This window comes from Scleropages formosus, chromosome 17 (assembly GCF_900964775.1).
Source record: "Scleropages formosus chromosome 17, fSclFor1.1, whole genome shotgun sequence".
Classification (NCBI taxonomy): domain Eukaryota; kingdom Metazoa; phylum Chordata; class Actinopteri; order Osteoglossiformes; family Osteoglossidae; genus Scleropages; species Scleropages formosus.
The window spans coordinates 1,353,432-1,371,897 of record NC_041822.1 but is presented as its reverse complement, the minus strand read 5'-3'; the positions used below and the strand labels follow the sequence as shown (position 1 = coordinate 1,371,897).

Below are 18,466 nucleotides of genomic sequence, written 5' to 3'. Positions count from 1 at the left end.
CCTTGGGGATGCACCAGTGCTTTTTCACTCTAATTGTTGTACAGTTTGATCATTGTGATGGTTTGGGGGAGGCGTATTTTTTAGCATTTAATAAAGTAAAAGGTGCAATCACTGTCTTCCTGGAAAAGAAGCTTTGTGAAAGTAATTTCAATCCTTGATCAAAGGATGGTTGTACAGAATTCAGATTTTTGTAATGCTCTGGAAGAAATTAGTAATAAGACTGCAGATCCATGTCGCAAGTGGTCAGAATGGACCTTTGTAGCTTGGTCCAATTTTGCTGTGCTCAGGTTTGTAGGAGGGCATCTGATGAAAGTGCATCATAAGATGTAAGAAGGTCCACATGAACACGTTCTTTCCTGGAGGATGTAGTGAAATAGAGCTATTGATCTAAGATCAGCAGCCACAGTTCATCTCAGGTATTTATAGTGGCAGCATCTGCAGTGTGTGATTCATTCACAGGAGACCCACCGATCCCATAAGTGCTCATCAATCCTGGCATAATCTTCAGATCCACTTCAGGATTCATCTGTGGAGCTTTTTTATGTTTGCCATTTCAGAAATAATTAGAGTGGTTCCCACAATCAATGTAGAACTCCACAGAGGGATGAATGTATGAATAAGTACACCTGTGTGTGTTTGTATGTAAATACACAGAAATGATTTTGATTCTTATACCTTTTTATCCATTTCAGTCAATGCGAAACACAACATTTCATATATACTTAACCCTGTAGTTGTCTGGCATTAGAAGGTCCTTTTCCCATGTTTGTTACGTAAAAAAAATGTCAAAAAAACAAATGTAGAGATGTTACAACTTTTGTAGCACATTCTGATGTGTCCCCACCCAATAGGGGTTTAACTATAATGAGTCTCCATTGGCACGATGGAGGGCTACAGGATCTTTCTCCTGCATGCTGCCTAGAGACGTTTCTTCAAAACAAAAAGAAAATAAAGAAACATGTTCTTTTATTGTTCCTGTCATTTAATTCCATCATGGAAGTAATGTTACGGCAACAGCTTGTCACCATAATTTGTTTTTCATAGGTTTAGCCATCAGAATAATTACTTTACAGTGTCTGAGGCCTTTTAGGGGGAGACAAACTCTATCATTCATGGCATTGTTATTAAATTAACCATCGTCAGGAACGTCGTAAAACACTTTGACAAAAAACTTTGGAGAACACTCATTTGCATCCAGGAGTCAAAATACCAATGGATGAATTACTCTGGTATCAGTTAATGGAGTCTAGCATTGTAAGAGACATCTTCCTGTTGCAGGAAAAGTAATGCTATTTGCATGAACAGCAACAGGAGTGGCTGGAGTTCTTTCACCGGAATTAAGGCAGGATGTGGAAACCAAGCTGAGAAGCTGCTACCATCTGCGGTGTGAACCCTTAATCTGCTAGGTTTTAGTGTGCATAGGAAGGAAACCACAGGCGAGTTCAGGAGTGATAACTCCATTACCCCTTCTGAAAAGCTAAGTGGCCAAACGGCCATGTTTCTATTACATAGCTGGTGGAGGGCCAGTCTCTGGGAAACCAACTGTAAATCAGAGGGCTGTTAATTTTATCCCTCCCATCTTTCCTTCGTCTCTTAAAAATTCTCATCCCTGTTATTTCCCTGCTGCTTCTTTTCAAGCACTGGCTAACGGAGCTTGAGATTTTCGCCATGATCTTTGCTGCCGCAATCCACGATTATGAACACACGGGGACCACCAACAACTTCCACATACAGACAAGGTAACGTCTCATGATACCCGTGAAGTTGTCCGCAGAGAGGAGCAGCAGACTCAGTCGTCTAACGCACGCATCTTAAGATAGGGTGACAAATCAGATGTGACTGTTGACCAATAGGGACAAGTAGAAAAAAACTCTTCTCATGAATAAATTATACCATGAACAATAGAAATACATATGTGAGAATAAAAAATGACATGATGAAATAAAATGTTTAGAACAGAAAGTAGAACGCATGCATTTACTAATAGAAATAGACACAGCTGACGATGTGCGATTTTTCAGCATCTGTTGTGATTTTTAACTCACAAATAGCATATGTGCATTTTGACTTGATGGCACTGGAAGCTATGTCCAGCTTTTTTCTGCCCACAACATGGTAATTATTGCTACCCCTGGTGCCCACTAGCCAATAGGCAGAATGATTTTCCTTCCAGCTGAGATCGTAATTACTTTGCTCTGATTTACTGGGACTATATATATTTCCAAACTCAATTCATGCACAGTTCAATGCTCACAGCTTTTTCAGTGAATCATGAGTGAAGGACATTAAACATATGGTTAACAGAAAAGAACATAAGAATATTGCAATAGAAAGTTACAGCCTCAAACCAAAAAATTGTTTTTGTGATCAACTCGAAATCTGAATTGAGACAGTAGCTAATGTTTTGCTGTAATGATCTCTGCATTGTGATGCATTTTCTGGCCTCATGACTTTTTGCAAGAACTAGTTGGGCTCTCATTTGGTGAGAGTGAACACAAGGCGATTTAACTGAATTAGAAATTAATTTATTGTGAATTTCTTCAAATAATGATGTACATTATATTTATTCATTTAACTGATGCTTTTCTCCAGATCAATTTACAATGTCAAGCTACTTACAATCATTTACCCATTTATATAGCGCTGCTCACAGGTACAAGTAGATTCAAACCTGTGACCTTTGGGCCTAAAGGGAGCAGCACAAGCCACTCCGCTACCAGCTGTCCCTGTGTATAGTAATAGGTTTTTGTATTATTTCCTTTATGGTCACTGTAACAGGACAAGGTTCCTAGTTTTTGCAAGTTTAGTATTCAGCTGCAGTTTGCTCTGTTTGCTCCTCTTGTGTACCACAGTCTAGCAGAAATTCTTGCCGCCAAAATTTACAAAGATAGATAATAACATGAATGTTAAACATCTGGTTTTGATACTCTTCTGAAATAATTAATAGTAATAGAAAGTTTTGTTAAGGTTTTCCAAAAAAAAATCAGTATTTTCCTTTTATTCACTTACCTGTCTTGGCTCCTGTTGTATGAAGGAGAGATGCAAGCACTGTTAACCCCATTGCATTTGGTTTCCCTGTCACAGATCTGACACTGCTATACTGTACAACGATAGGGCGGTGCTGGAAAGCCACCACGTGAGCGCAGCCTACCGCCTCCTGCAGGACGACGATGAGATGAACATCCTGTACAACTTGTCGAAAGATGACTGGAGGTGAGAGCGCAGAGAACTTATTCTTTTATTTTTCCCAACTCAGGTGGCCAGACAGTTGGCATGAGATACCCCAGAGGTACTGTATTTGTTTCCAGTAACTGCACTGGAGCCATGTTGCCTCCTCTTCACTGATTTCACCACATTGATTTATTGTCTTGTGTTCATTTCTTTTGTATCTGCAGTTGCCAGCTGTTATGCCACTTATTTAATCTCTCTTTGTGCTTTAATAAAAAGCTCAATATTAAGATCTTAGAGCAACCTATTTGAGGGTGCTATACAAAAATACATTTAACATTGTTTTAAACTGGAGAAATATCATTTTGTACAATAAATTATTATAACCCCTTCTAATTGTTGACAGTATGTGGGGAAACTGCAAAATGTATGTCAATGTGTTCTTGTATGTATATATTACACAACTGAATAACAATTATACTAAGCCATAAAATTATGTAATGTTATACAGGTGGTCCCCGATTTATGATGGGATTACGTTCCACAAAACCCAACGTAAATCGAAAATGCATTTAATACACCCAAACACACCTGTTGTCATCGCAAACGAAGCAAAGGTGAGGTGTTGCTGAACCCAAATGCGGGTGCGTTTTACATTTACACACACACTTTCGGAACCACTTGTCCTATACGGGGTCACGGGGAACCGGAGCCTACCCGGCAACACAGGGCGTAAGGCCGTAGGGGGAGGGGACACACCCAGGACGGGATGCCAGTCCATCTCAAGGCACCCCAAGCAGGACTCGAACCCCAGACCCACCGGAGAGCAGGACTGTGGTCCAACCCACTGCGCCACCGCACCCCCCGTTTACATTTACATTTACATTTATTTATTTAGCAGATGCTTTTCTCCAAAGTGACGTACATCTCAGCAAAAATACAATTTGTGCCCTAAATTAAGAGAAAGAGACATGGCTGCAGATATGTGATTCTTCAGTAAACCTAATTTGTTACTTTCCACTTGATGCACCAATGTTCCTCACTCAAGTAGGTGCATAAAACACAGGATAGACGAATCCTGATAACCTTCCTACAATTTTTTTTTATTAATAAAGTACACAAACATTTAGATACAATGCCGGAGTAGCGGCTGTATAAAGGCTTATCTGGGGATGATCATGAAGTTACGGTGCATGAACATTTACACCATACATGAGCTGGAGAGATCTTGGGCGAAGTGGGTCCGGAAAAGGTGAGTTTTATTGAAGAATCAACAAAAGGGGCAGGTAAACACCATTGTCAGGGACAGGCATGGGTTAGACGATTCGCAGATGAGATTCCATAGGACAAGATGAGAGACATGGTTAAGAAGGGCCATAGTGAGAAGACAGGAACGAGGAAGAGGGACGAAGGAAAACACTGGTCACGGAGACCTGCTGGAGATGCAGTTGCTCAAGACAAGGTTCCGTGAGCAGATGTGCCGGCACGGTTCCTTTATACCCATCCTCTCTGATTGGTGACAGGTGCGGGCATCATATGTGTGGCTGTGGGTGTAACACCTCTGCGTGACAGACTGGGAGATGCAGATGCCTGCCGCTGCCCAGCATCGCAAGAGAGTATCGCACCGCATATCGCTTGCCATGAAAAAATCAAAATTTAAAATTCAAATACAGTTTCTACTGAATGTCTATTCCCAGGCGGTGGTGCAGTGGTGCAGTGGGTTGGACCACAGTCCTGCTCTCCAGTGGGTCTGGGGTTCAAGTCCCCCTTGGGGTGCCTTGCGGCGGACTGGCGTCCCGTCCTGGGTGTGTCCCCTTCCCCTTACGCCCTGTGTTGCCGGGTAGGCTCTGGTTCCCCGTGACCCCGTATGGGACAAGCGGTTCTGAAAATGTGTGTGTGTGTCTATTCCCAGCTTACCGTCGAAAAAATCGTAAGTTGAACAATCGTAAGTTGGGGACCACCACTATTATATTTTATTTATATTATATTATATTGCAAAGGGGGTGTGGTGGCGCAGTGGGTTGGACTGCAGTCCTGCTCTCCGGTGGGTCTGGGGTTCGAGTCCCGCTTGGGGTGCCTTGTGACGGACTGGCGTCCCCTCCTGGGTATGTCCCCTCCCCCTCCGGCCTTACGCCCTGTGTTGCCGGGTAGGCTCCGGTTCCCCGTGACCCCGTATGGGACAAGCGGTTCTGAAAATGTGTGTGTGTATATTATATTGCAAACTATATAACAATGTTAAGAACATTTTTCCTTCCCACAGGGAGCTACGGGCCCTGGTGGTGGAGATGGTCCTGGCTACAGACATGTCCTGCCACTTCCAGCAGGTGAAAGCTATGAAGAATTTACTGCAGCAACCTGAGGGGTAGGTCTGTCTGCCAGGTGCCCGGTTCCTTCATCCTGACACAACAGCGCGTCCGCCTCGGTACTATCTCTCCTGAACCTCTCACAAGTCCTGTAATGGACATGTACTCAGTACCACAGTTGCCCCCCCGCCCCCCAACCTTTGGGGGCAATGGGTGAAGAATCGTCACCTTCTCAGCAAAGGACCCAGGTTGAAATCCCACTTCTTGCTGTTCTTCCCCGAATTATTACTGTATAAATACATAAAGCATTGCTTTGCGGAGAAGTGACAAATAGATAATATGTAAATGTTATGATACAGCAGAAGGGCCCTGCGTCCCTTCTGTGGCACTTGTCTTTAAATCAGTGTAACTAAAACAGCTTCAGCATGCAACTGTTATATAAATTATTACAGAATTTTTAAAAACAAGTATTGAGTAACACAGGGTGGCCGTAATTAATTCACACTGCGGTAATATCAGTGGCAGAATCAAAGCTCTACTTTCCTCATGATGATGAAAATGTAGAATTTTTTAAAGCCATTCTCTGTATGACTCCTTTTGTCAAGTTTCAGTTTTAATGTGTTTCACTCCTCGCCTGATTTTCCAATAATCTCTAGTATCTGAGGTTTAATTATGGTCATCTGCTAAAAGCAAGCATACAAGAAAAGTTAATAAACATGACTCAGAAATTATAGTTTTAACTTGCCGTGCATTATATGGAGCACGTATTAAAAACTTTATGTCTACAAAACTTCATTAAAGTTTGTACACATCTGGACTGATAATTGTCATAGCATTTTTTTAGATCAGATTTTTTAACTTTCTATTTCTCTTTCAGAATGTATATTTCAGAATGCATAGAGCTTTGATTAGCTATTTGGAGCCCCTGTCTTCTGCTCAAATGACCCAGGTTCAAATCCCACTTCCTGCTGTAGTATATTTGAATGAAGTACTTCCCCTGAACTGATAGAGTAAAAATTACCTGGCTGTATAAATGGGGAAATCACTGACATTAGTTTACTGTAGTCAGTAACAGAACTGTGTCTACTAAATAAATAACTGTAAATATGATTGCTGCCACACAGTACACTGCTCCACAGCACAGTTTGCCAGAGAGTCCTTGAATGAGGAGCAAAGGAAAAAGCTTTTAGAAAATGTATCAACAACCCTGATAATGTGGTGATGAGGTGGGGAGAATGTTTTGAAGGAGAATGGGACATCAGAAAATAGCTTTTTCACAAACAAGGCAGAATACTGCCTCGAATACCAGTGAGTGCAAGCAGGTGGTTGAAAAAGGGACACATGTAGCCGGCAAAACATTACCACAGCCATTTCTGATCTGTTATTCCTCTGGAGGCTCTCGTACCATATTGCTACTGCAGGAGCTGGCTGTGATTTAGCAAAAAGATGGCCCTTCAGGCAAATCCAGAACTTCTGTTTGCAGCATGATCCTCAGTAGGGGCCCCAGACCTGGCCTGTCTGACACTAATGGAGTGTCTCCACCAAAAAAGTCATCCATTTCATGGCACTGCTTTTCAAAACCATATGAGATCATAATGAAAATGCCTACTGCAGTGCAGAGCATGTATTCACCTGGGTTTTTTTTACCTTCTCCCTGACAGGATTGACAAGCCCAAAGCTTTATCTCTTCTACTGCACACAGCAGACATCAGCCACCCAGCCAAGAACTGGGACCTACACCATCGCTGGACCATGTCCCTCTTAGAGGAGTTCTTCAGACAGGTGAGTCTGCTCACATCAGGTGAGACAGATCCAGTCACTTGTCATTCCCTCAAGAAGCTCAGGTCATCCTGGTTACCTGTCATTCATTAAGGCAGGTATAAAGCTCAAGAAGATAGTACACATTAACAAACTATATACAGTTTTACATTAAACTCATAATGAAAGTGGTATTTTCCACAAGGATATGCTTGCTCTTCGTTTTCTTTATTCTAGATATCCTACATTCATCTGAGTTAGATTACCTACTGCTAATTTGACCAGGAGATGAGGACTGGAGAACGGGGGGACGGGGGCGGTGTCACAATAACTAACAGTTGTAACTAAATGCTTGTGGAGGAACATTAATTTCCACTGTAAGAAAATTTGTTATACTCAACAAAATATACACCCAGCAAATGTGTTTTGTCTCATGGTTAAACATTCGATTTTTTTTTCCTGCAACAGACCATTGATCAAATTAATAGAAAATGTCAACACAACAAATGTACCCGTGCATCCTTAATTATTATTATTAAAATTAAAAAGCCTGTTTTCAATGATTTAAATAGCATTGCTGGTGCATAGTCACTGCACTGCAGCTTTAGAAGGCTGATTATCATATCATGCTTTTGGGAGCATTTACAGAAATAAAGACCATTTGACTCAGTCAGCCTCCCATTTAAATGGCTGTTTTACTGGCCTGTGCAAATGAAGCCCAGCTCGGTCTGGATCCGACGGCTACACAGGAGCAGGTCCCTGTGACACAGAGTAATGTAGCACAAACAGGTTGGGATTCAGAGAATTAACCTGAAAGATTAACAGGGGCAACTGCAGCCGTAATGGTTCACTCTAGCAGCTGCACCTCACATTATGATGTGTGTGACGGGATGCACAAATGCTGATGAGATGTCTCAGCTGGAAGGGCAACTGTTTGCGCGTGGTCAGTTGGCAGTGTGAACACTAGCCGGCTTGTGATGTAGGTGTGTATTTCAGCTTAACAGACAGCAAGCAGGCCTCTGGATTCCAGCAGGCTGGAATTCTGCATAGGCTGGATTCTACTAAGGCTGAGTCCAGTTCTGTTTGTAACTTAAACAATTCAAATCTGGTCCCAAAAGGTGCAAAATAATGAATAAATCACATTAATCAAGTTATATGTACACAGCTTTTAGAAACTATTCAACTAAAATCATTATTCTAACTATTTAACCAAATTCATTATTTATTTTCATTGTTTGGATCTAAGGGGGTGCGGTGGCGCAGTGGGTTGGACCACAGTCCTGCTGTCTGGTGGGTCTGGGGTTCGAGTCCCGCTTGGGGTACCTTGCGATGGACTGGCGTCCCGTCCTGGGTGTGTCCCCTCCCCCTCCGGCCTTATGCCCTGTGTTGCCGGGTAGGCTCCGGTTCCCCGTGACCCCATATGGGACAAGTGGCTCTGAAGGTGTGTGTTTTTGGATCTAAGGCTCTTTTCCTGCTAATGTAATGTACACGTTATATTTTCTATGTCGCTTTGGAGAAACACATCTGCTAAATGAATAAATGTAAATGTAAATGTAAGTGGATGTGTTGCAAGGTCAAATACAAATATACATTAATTATTAATAGGTACTTATTGCAGTGATCCAGAGTCTATCCTGAAATGCACAGTGCATAAGGCAGGGTATACACTGGATGGGATGTTAGTGTGACCCAAGGAAATCACTCATTTACTCATGCAATTTAGAGTCTAAATTCTAACTGAAATGCACACATGCACACACACACACACACACACACACACACACACACACACACACACTAAAAGAGTAATTTGAAAAGGAATAAAGTGTTGTCTTCTTCAGGTTTTTGTTTTTAATAATATAAATTAAAAGTAAAATTTACAGTAGTAGTAAAATAAAATAAAAGTAAATTTACAGTTTCACTGATAGGTATCCATCGTCTTTGTGTCGACAACATGAATTCGGCCAGGAGTGCTGAATCTTCTCGATTGCCCACATTCATGTGTAGATGTTGCAAGTAGCACTGAAGTGGGTAATAACACAATGATGTGGAACTGCCCACAGAACTTTAAAATTCAAAATGATTATAGAAAGGTTGGAAAAGCATCAAACATTTTAACGACACAGTCCAGTCAATTATTTCACACACAGGCTGAAGCTGCTCGTCCTGAGTGGGCCGGAGCCTAACCCAGCAACACACGGTGTAGGGCTGGAGGGGGAGGGGACACACCCATGATGGGATGCTAGTCCATCACAAGGCACTCCAAGCAGGACTCAAACCCCAGACCCACCACAGAGCAGGACCCAGCCAAACCCGCTGTGTCACCGCATCCCCAAGAGTCAATTATATATATGACAAAATCCAGACAGACAATGTCAAATCCTCCAGCTAAACGGGAAGAAGATGAGGATGAAAACAGCAGCCCTTTGGAAGTGACCAAAAGACCAGTTGCAGCACTGAGACAGTTTCACAGCTGAGTCGCTGAAATAGACTGTTAAAAGTCTCTGTCCAGAGGCCCTCAATCTTCTGTACTCACAAATTTGACCTCTTTAGGAGAGCAGAGTGGCTTGATGCAATCCACTTCCGAGAAAGGCCAACATTAAAGTAATTTGGAGAATTTGCCAGAAGCTGGCTGACATACCCTGAGATCTTCTGGGAGAAGATCTTATATTCTGATGACGCTAAAGTTGAGCGCTTTGGTCTCGAAATGAAATGCTATGCTGTCTATGTTTGCAGGGAGATAAGGAGGCAGAGCTCGGGTTACCCTTCTCCCCCCTCTGTGACCGCAAGTCCACCATGGTGGCCCAGTCCCAGATTGGTGAGTGTCTGCCATGTCCCACATCCAACTTCCAAATTTCCTTGTCCTTTGTCCTCCATCCTCTGTCCCCTTTGTTGTGATTGTTTTCATTTGAATGCAGGATTTGAGGCAGACTTTTAAAAATTCTGTCACAGCATACTTCCTCTTCATGTCACACAAATGTAAACAAAACACATTGATACACAGTGACAGAGTAAACAAACTAAACAATTCAAAGTAAACAAGAATGCATTTCACAACAAACAAAGAGTTATAGACCCTGTACATGATTGCTGGACCACTGTGAGTTTGGCCAGCACTACCAGATCAGGCGGGAATTTACTTGCAGAAAAATCTTGTTTGAGACCTTCTTGAGTTTTGAAAGAGATTCAGCAGTTTTGAGAGACAGAGGGAGCTCACTCACCACATCAGAGCCATCAGAGACTTCTGAATTTGGACCTCTTGTGTGTGCAGCCACCAAGCAGCCAGAGGTGGAAGAGCGCAGCCGGAGAGCTAGAGAGCAGCAAGTTATCAGGCCCTGTGGGTATCAGGGAACAGATCCATTGATGGTCTTGTAGGCCATAACCATAGTCTTGAATTTGCTACTCTGATCAGCTACAAGAAGCGAATGAATTGATCAGCTACAGGAAGCCAATGGAAAGAGACAAGGAGGGGAGATACATGGAAATGCTTGGGAAGGTCAATCACAACTTGTGCCACAACTTTCAGGAATGTCTATGTTTAGTCATTTTAATTTTGAAAACCCAGAACAGTTTTCCATGATTTATTTTTCTGCTGTACTGGCAACTGTTTGATGCTTATATATCATGTGTTCTCAGGGTTCATTGACTTCATCGTGGTGCCCACATTCACTGTACTGACAGACATGACTGAGAAAATAGTGACACCACTCATCGATGAAGCAACCCACTCGGGCTTCACGGGGCTCCGTCGCTCCAGGTACTAATCCTCCGAAACCTGTTATATCTTCACAAATTAGCCAAATTAGCACAGTCAGTTGTGCCATACCATCATGATTGTGTTCCTGTGCATTATGCCTGTTAATAATAATAATAATAATAATAATAATAATAATAATAATAATAAGTTACAGCAGTACAGTTACAGAACACAAGTTACAGGGATCTCCCAAGAGATGAATATTCCTCTGCTTGGAAAAAAATAACATTTAACTCTCTGATAGCTCATACAAGCTCATACAAACTATAGACACGTTTTTAGACAGCGGACTTCTTAGACCTTGGAACTTAATCACGTTTTTGAATACTGCTTTTTTGTCCTTGCTTTATGTATGTGAATGTATTCATAATCTCTTTGTGTTACTATTTATGTTGCTTTGACCCAGTGTTGCTGTTGTTGCTAATATTTTTATTTTTAATATTTCAGTGAAAAAAATGGGATTAGAGGTAGAACATATACAACAAGATAATCATCACCTACAGAAACTCATAGCTTTCAAAATTAAATTATAAGATAGCGCCAAATCTACAGCTATGCTCTGTTGAAAATATTTAATAAAGCACTTGAAAGTAATGAAAGAATATTTCCTTTTTTAAACTTTGCTCATTTGTTTTCTTGAAAGCACTTTAAAACATCTGGTGTTATAGCCTTTCTTTTGCAATCTCCACTTAAATGCAATATCGTTTTGGCTATCCACATTTAATTATTCTACAGCAGATCAAAATGATACAAATTCAGAAAATGTGCAGTCCAAGATTGAATTACTAGAATGAGTTCTTATTAGTTGGGGGTGTGGTGGTGCAGTGGGTTGGACCATGGTCCTGCTCTCTGGTGGGTCTGGGGTTCAAGTCCCACTTGGGGTGCCTTGTGATGGACTGGTGTCCTGTTGTGTGTGTGTGTGTCCTGTTGTGTGTGTGTGTGTGTGTGTGTGTGTGTGTGTGTGTGTGTGTGTGTGTGAGTTCTTATTATTCCAAAATTGCACTCACAAAAGTTTAATTATGTAAATTGTGCTCCTCTATTTATTCATGCAGTGATATCTAAATGGTGTAGTTAGAACAGGGGTTAATTCAGAACTGACTGTACTGACACTGATTCAAAGTAGTGGTCCTGACTGTACTGTTCCATAACACTGGTCAACACAATTTTAACTTTTTTGTCATACAGGTATACTTTATAATACTTTTTACACTGAATTCATATCTGTTTTCAGAATTTTTTTATCAGACAAGGTTTAAAAGTTACAAAGCAATTAAGTTTTGAAAAAATGTATTTTACTTATTCATAAATAATGCTGTTATTACACCTAAAATTTGTACCAGTGTAATTAAAGAGGTCTCTAGGCTCAGACATTGAGCATGTTTTGATTCTGATGTACAGAATCTGATTTTCAGTGAGATGGGCAGCATTTTGACATTCTGGGCCAAACATGTACAGTATCTTTGTCTGTAAATATCATTCCAGATCTTGTTGACTTAGGATAGCTGCAGTAGTAGTAAGGTCAATTCAATTCAATTCAATTCAATTCAATTCAGTTCAATTCAATTTATTTTTATAGGGTGCTCTTGTCACACAGTGACACAGAGCCTTTTAATACAGGCATCAGGCAAGAAAAATAAATACATCAGAACAAAGAAACAAAGAAGACAGTTGACTACTGACTATCATAATATAATACTTTTATAGAGCTATAATTATGGCTATTGGCCACGGAATAATGGAACAAAACTCCCAACTAAAAATTGACGGAGAAAAAAAAACCTCTGGCGGTCCAAGGGCCAGTGGCTGCCCACCCCTCCTAGGCATTCTAGATTAAGTAACAATTCTAAGCCATTTAACAAGTCATTATGGTATTGTTGCTGTATGGTAGTTTGAATCCCCAGCTCAGCATGATACATCTCGTCCATCATGGCAGTTGGTCACCTTCTTCAGTCAGCATGGGATGCATCTGTGACCACTGGCCGGCCTCCTCAAGTCCTATCTAGGGAAACAATGCTCGACAAGAAGAAATAGTTAGTAATTTGTAACTTAAACAAGTCAATGGATATCTAAGAGCTGACATTGACATCATTTCAATTAGGCACAGCATCTGCTTTAATCTTTCTATGGCCTCACATACAAATATATACAGATATTGTAAAATGCAGCACAATCCACCTGAGTGCTATGGTTTATAAATCATGAAATTAAAATTGTTTGGCCCTCTACGCACATGGCGAACATTTGTGCACTTTCTTCCTTGTGACTTCACGACATTTTGCAAATAACAAGGAATGGAGAAAATGTTTTTATGAGACTGCGGCTGAAGAAGGATGATGTATATGGATGGTTAGTGACTCAGTTTGGTGATTTGAAACCAACACAGCGTCACACAAACTGGAGTCTGTGCTTGTGTTCCAATCTATTGAACTAGCTGTGAAGAGGCCTTCCTGCTGCGGAAGTTGGGCAGACAGCGAGTGACCAGGGGAGCGAACACACACTGCCGATGCCCTGATAAGCAGCCACTGTGTATTGCAGCAGTGCCCTCACTTTTAGCATTGAGTTTTTCTCTTTTTTTTTTTTGGTTTGTGACGTACTGCTGCTAACATGAGTAACAGAAGGTCTAGCTAGTAGAGAACTTGTTCTCAAGATTTCACTAAAGTGCAGTCAGGTTGAATTTAGGTAATAGAAAATATGACTAAAATGTCACCAGAACACTGCACTGCACTGCAGATGCCAGTATCTGAAAGTAACACACACAACTTTTGAAAGCATTGCTTTAAAAGGTGTAACTTCAGTAAATATTGCGCCTCACGCCCTTTGCTTCCAGACCACCATGACCCTGCACTAGACAAGAAGTTACAGATAATGAATTTCTGAGAAAAAAAAAAATAGCTTGGTATTTTGGTAGAGCTGGGGCCTGAGGTCTATGACTTCATGCTTTTTGGAACTCTTGTTTGATTTGTTAACCCTTTTTCTTGCCCTTCAACCTTCCCCTTACACACCCCTATACCACTATCATACCTTCTCTACCTCCCCTTACACACCCCAATTATAACCCCAATACAATTATACAACTTCATTGTACCTCATGTTATGTGCATACCTCTCCATAACTCCATTATATATCTGCTTACACACCCTGTAACATCCCACCTCCCCACATTCCTCACCACACTCAGTCTGAACAGCATCAACTCCACAGAAACAAAGCGCTCCAGCACAAGGGCTGCAGGTTCGGAGGGCAATGCTTCCCTCAACTGCTCCCTTCTCACTGTGGACCTGAAGAACTTCAAGGCCCTCTGGAATGAGGAGGTCTCCCAGAACAGGGAGAAGTGGAAGGCACAGGCCGCAAAAGGTGCGTTGGGTTTTGGGGCAGAGTGCGGAGGCCAGTGTATTGTTTGTAAAGAAGCCTTAAATGGTTCCGTTACCTCTGGTGCTGGGTGACTATGCCACGTAACAGATGCTGGGTTGGTTCCAACTCACACACAACTCCAGTTTGCATCACATCATCATCAACAACGCCTTCCACTGCATCACATCAGCACACATGCAAACACAAAATTCACCATTTACAATGCCAGCCACATTTATTCATAGTCACTACACACACACACACACCATCTATGTTTTGCCCACTTATGTTACCATTGATTACAATATCTCTCAGGCATATAAAACCATTTCTCTAAATCATTCTACACACACATCATCTGAACCCACTTGTCGCATACGGGGTCGCGGAGAGCTGGAGCCTAACCTGGCAACACAGGGCGAAAGGCTGGAGGGGGAGGGGATGGGGACACACCCAGGACGGGGCACCAGTCAGTCGCAAAGCACCCCAAGTGGGACTCAAGCCTCAGACCCACCGGAGAGCAGGACCCGGTCCAACCCACTGCGCCACCATACTCCCTGTCTCATAGTCACTACTTTAAAAAAAAAAGCTTTTAAAGCTGTGAGGATTAGACATTGTGCCTGTATTGCTGCTGCCAACCTGTTGAGGCCCAAATAATTAGATGGTAGATGAACAAAAAAGCCCAGGGACTCTAGCTGGTATATTTGCTGGAGTCATTTCCAAAGCCTTTTTAGTGTTTACTTCACTTTTATTTTTTTTGCACCAGTATAGAGCTCATCAGTGCATGACCAGACCTAAGCTGACTGGATGCTTGAATGACCAGGCAGTTCAGTGTATTATTTTCATATGGTAAAAGGTAGTTGAATGATCACTGGTGGACAGTGTGAGGGTGAAGGAAAGCTTGAGAAGCACTAAACAGGCTGGGAAAATAGGCTTGAAGTGAGGGAAAGCAGTCCTGGCACGGAGAGCAGGTTTTCCTCAAGGTTTCCTCCATATTTCCTCATGTATGCGCCTCTACTTCTTGCTGTATGCTGGTGTTCAATAAACGTTCATAAGAATGGTATCTATGTGTCCTTCTTTGCCCACCTGAACACACAGCACAGCACCCTGCAATATATTAAGATGACTGGTCAGTCACATGAACAGATCTCCCACACCAATATTAGTCCAGTCATGCAAAAATTAACTGTACATACAGTATATAATACTGAGAAGACAAGCAAACAGGCAAAATAACTGTATTAACACTGGTTAATAATGCTGTGTCTGGTTCCATTCAGACCTGGAGGAGAAAGCCAAACGTGAAGCGGAGGAGAAGGAACGGCAGGGGGTCGCCCAGTCGGACCAGCCGCTCCCAACCGAAGCGGATGCTGGGGAGAAAGAGGGGGAGGTTGACCAAGGGCCCAAGTCCCAGGAGATAAATGGGCCACAGGATGGAAACATGGAGAACCTCCAGAATAAGGCAGAGCCCAGCCAGGAGCTGCAGAACGGTATACTCTTTCCTCTGGCAGTGTGTGTGTGTGTGTGTGTGTGTGTGTGTGTGTGTGTGTGTGTGTGGGGGGGGGGGGGAGGGGGGGGGGATAAACACTGATCAGCTATTGACATGTGAATGGAAAGGTAGATGCGGATGGGTTTAAAAAGTGCTCAAGTGTGTGTAGAAGCATCTTTGGAAAAATGTACCTTCTGACTCTAGTGGAGTAAACTCTTTATTCATGTCATTGTTTAGTTGCTGCTATTTGGTTGCTTTCTAATTGTTAGTCAAAGACTCCCCCTGGTGGCCTGATGGTTGAGTTTTACTTTTTTCACTAGACTTCATACAATAACAGAGAATACTTCCTCTTCGCCCTTTACACCAATTAATTATTGAGCCTTCCATTTATATAACTGATAAGCATGTTTATTTTTGGTAATTTCAGGAGAAGTTCAGGAGCACACTGTCTCTGCTGGCAATGATGAAAATGAAAAAAAGATACCAACAGGTAAACAGTCTGCCAGAACCAAGACACGCAGCTCACTAAATTCTGACCAGTATGGTCATTTCAACACTGCATTTACATTTATATTTATCCATTTAGAATAGACACTTTTCTCCAAAGCAGCGTACGTCTCGGAAAACACTGCCTCTCAAGCCGCCCAGAGTGCTGACATGTGAACTTACATTAACACTTATATGTATTCATTTAATAGATGCTTTTCTCCAAAGCGACGTACATCTCATAGAAAATACAATGTGTACATTACATTAGCAGAAAGAGACACTTAGATGCAGATATGTGATTCTTAAGTACAGTTAGTTTGTTTCTTTCAGGATATGAGGACAGCTGGTAGCATAGTGGTTAGGCTGCCTTTGGACCCAAAGGTTGCAAGTTTGAGCCTCACCTCTGGCTATAGTACCTGTGAGCAAGGTACTTACCCTGAGTTGCTCCAGTAAGAATTACTCAGCTGTATAAATGGGTAAATAATTGTAAGTTGCTTTGGAGAAAAGCCTCAGCTAAATGTAAATATGAACCAATTTTCATCACACGAGCAGCTGCATAAAACTTTATCAGAATATCCACGATTCCTGATCGCCTTCCAAGTAATATTTTTTTTGGGAGATACATATAAACATTTATGTGACAAAATTTACCCTTTTGGATGAGAGGTGGGTGTACTGAACTTCATTAGAAGTGCAGCTGGTGGTACACCCACCTCTTACCTAACAGGGTAAATTTGTTCATTGAAGTCACCCTGCTAGACAAATTCCTTTAGTGAAGCTATAGACTTAACATTCACTCTTATCCATTCCTGGATGAAGAATATGGTGCCTAAAATTAATTAAAAATAAAAGCACTATTAATGCTTGACAAGGAAGTGCTGTGTAGCATTACTAATGACATTAGATTATCTTGAACTGATGGTGAAACTAAAGCTTTATTTAGACCAGCATGAAAGTGAAAATGTTATTAAAGATGTGTATATGACTGTGCGAGTAGCTGTGGCAGCATAAAGGGAAGAGAGAGGAGGGACAGTTTCATTTAACCCTTCCCTAGTAGTAGAAGGGTGCAGGACCCTGCTTTTCAGACCTCCCCATTTCCAGTCCCTCACTAGTAAACCTTACAAGTCACTGTTACATGCTTATCCACATGTACATTGTTGTTTTGTTAAATGACTGGTCAGAACCAGAAACTTGGGATGGAAGTTGGTGTTGTCACATTCACGTGTGATTGAACTGTCTGTTCTGTCTTTCTGAAAATCACACAAAGGAGAGATGCAGAAATAAAAATGACCACATGGTGGGAAAAATGCCATTCAATTAAATTATTAGTCCATTGTGTGAGAAAATGATATGTTTCATAGTCCGTGTTTACTGTGCTAATTTCATGTTGATCCTATCTGCTGCAGAAAATGATGTGGAATGAGTGGAACCCTTGACCATTCCATGCGTCCCCCTCCCTTCTTTCAGCAAAGACTACGGATGCTGGAAGGACCCCTGTCAATGACATTAATTTACCATTTTTCTTTGCCATTTTTTACGATCAAGTAAATGAGCGTTTCACAGGGTTCTAGTGTCATTCAATGTAACTGGCTAGACAGAGAGTGATAAAGATGGAGTTAAACCACAAAACAGGGGAAGACAGACATCCCAGAATGCAATTTTCATGGCACTGCAGTCTCTGATGAACTAAGCTTGCTATGTATACCTGTGCAGAAATGGCCAAACTGGCCTTCTTGTCATCATCATTATTATTATTATTATTATTATTATTGTTATTATTATTATTTTTATTATTTTTACCATCATCATCACACACACCAGCTCAAACCGCTTGTCCCAAGTGGGGCCGTGGCAGATCGGAGCCTAAACCAGCAACACAAGGTGCAAGGCTGGAGAGGGAGGAGACACACCCAGGATGGGACGCCAGTCCATCGCAAGGCACTCTAAGCAGGGCTTGAACCCCAGACCTGCCAGAGAGCAGGTACAGGCCAAACCCGCTGCACCACCGCATTTATTATTATATTATATTATATTATATTATGGGGTGCAGTGGCACAGTGGGTTGGACCGGGTCCTGCTCTCTAGTGGGTCTGGGGTTCGAGTCCTGCTTGGGGTGCCTTGCGGTGGACTGGCATCCCGTCCTGGGTGTG

The 18,466-nt window shown here is 41.9% G+C and overlaps 1 protein-coding gene across 2 annotated transcripts in view; it reads left to right on the top strand.

Annotated features, from left to right (window-relative positions):
- LOC108939010 (calcium/calmodulin-dependent 3',5'-cyclic nucleotide phosphodiesterase 1C-like) overlaps positions 1–18,118 on the top strand; it is a 66,340-nt gene extending 48,222 nt beyond the window's left edge. The window contains exons 8-17 of one of the 2 annotated variants that reach the window (XM_018760085.2): positions 1,639–1,739; positions 3,085–3,213; positions 5,429–5,530; positions 7,133–7,253; positions 9,966–10,047; positions 10,866–10,986; positions 14,166–14,341; positions 15,619–15,828; positions 16,255–16,317; positions 17,723–18,118. In XM_018760085.2, coding sequence (XP_018615601.1) covers positions 1,639–1,739; positions 3,085–3,213; positions 5,429–5,530; positions 7,133–7,253; positions 9,966–10,047; positions 10,866–10,986; positions 14,166–14,341; positions 15,619–15,828; positions 16,255–16,317; positions 17,723–17,739 — 1,122 coding nt within the window. In that variant the 3' untranslated portion in view covers positions 17,740–18,118. Of the gene's footprint in view, positions 1–1,638; positions 1,740–3,084; positions 3,214–5,428; positions 5,531–7,132; positions 7,254–9,965; positions 10,048–10,865; positions 10,987–14,165; positions 14,342–15,618; positions 15,829–16,254; positions 16,318–17,722 lie in introns of those variants that run through there. The other variant, XM_018760086.1, reaches the window with a different exon arrangement.
- Positions 18,119–18,466: the final 348 nt, after the last annotated feature.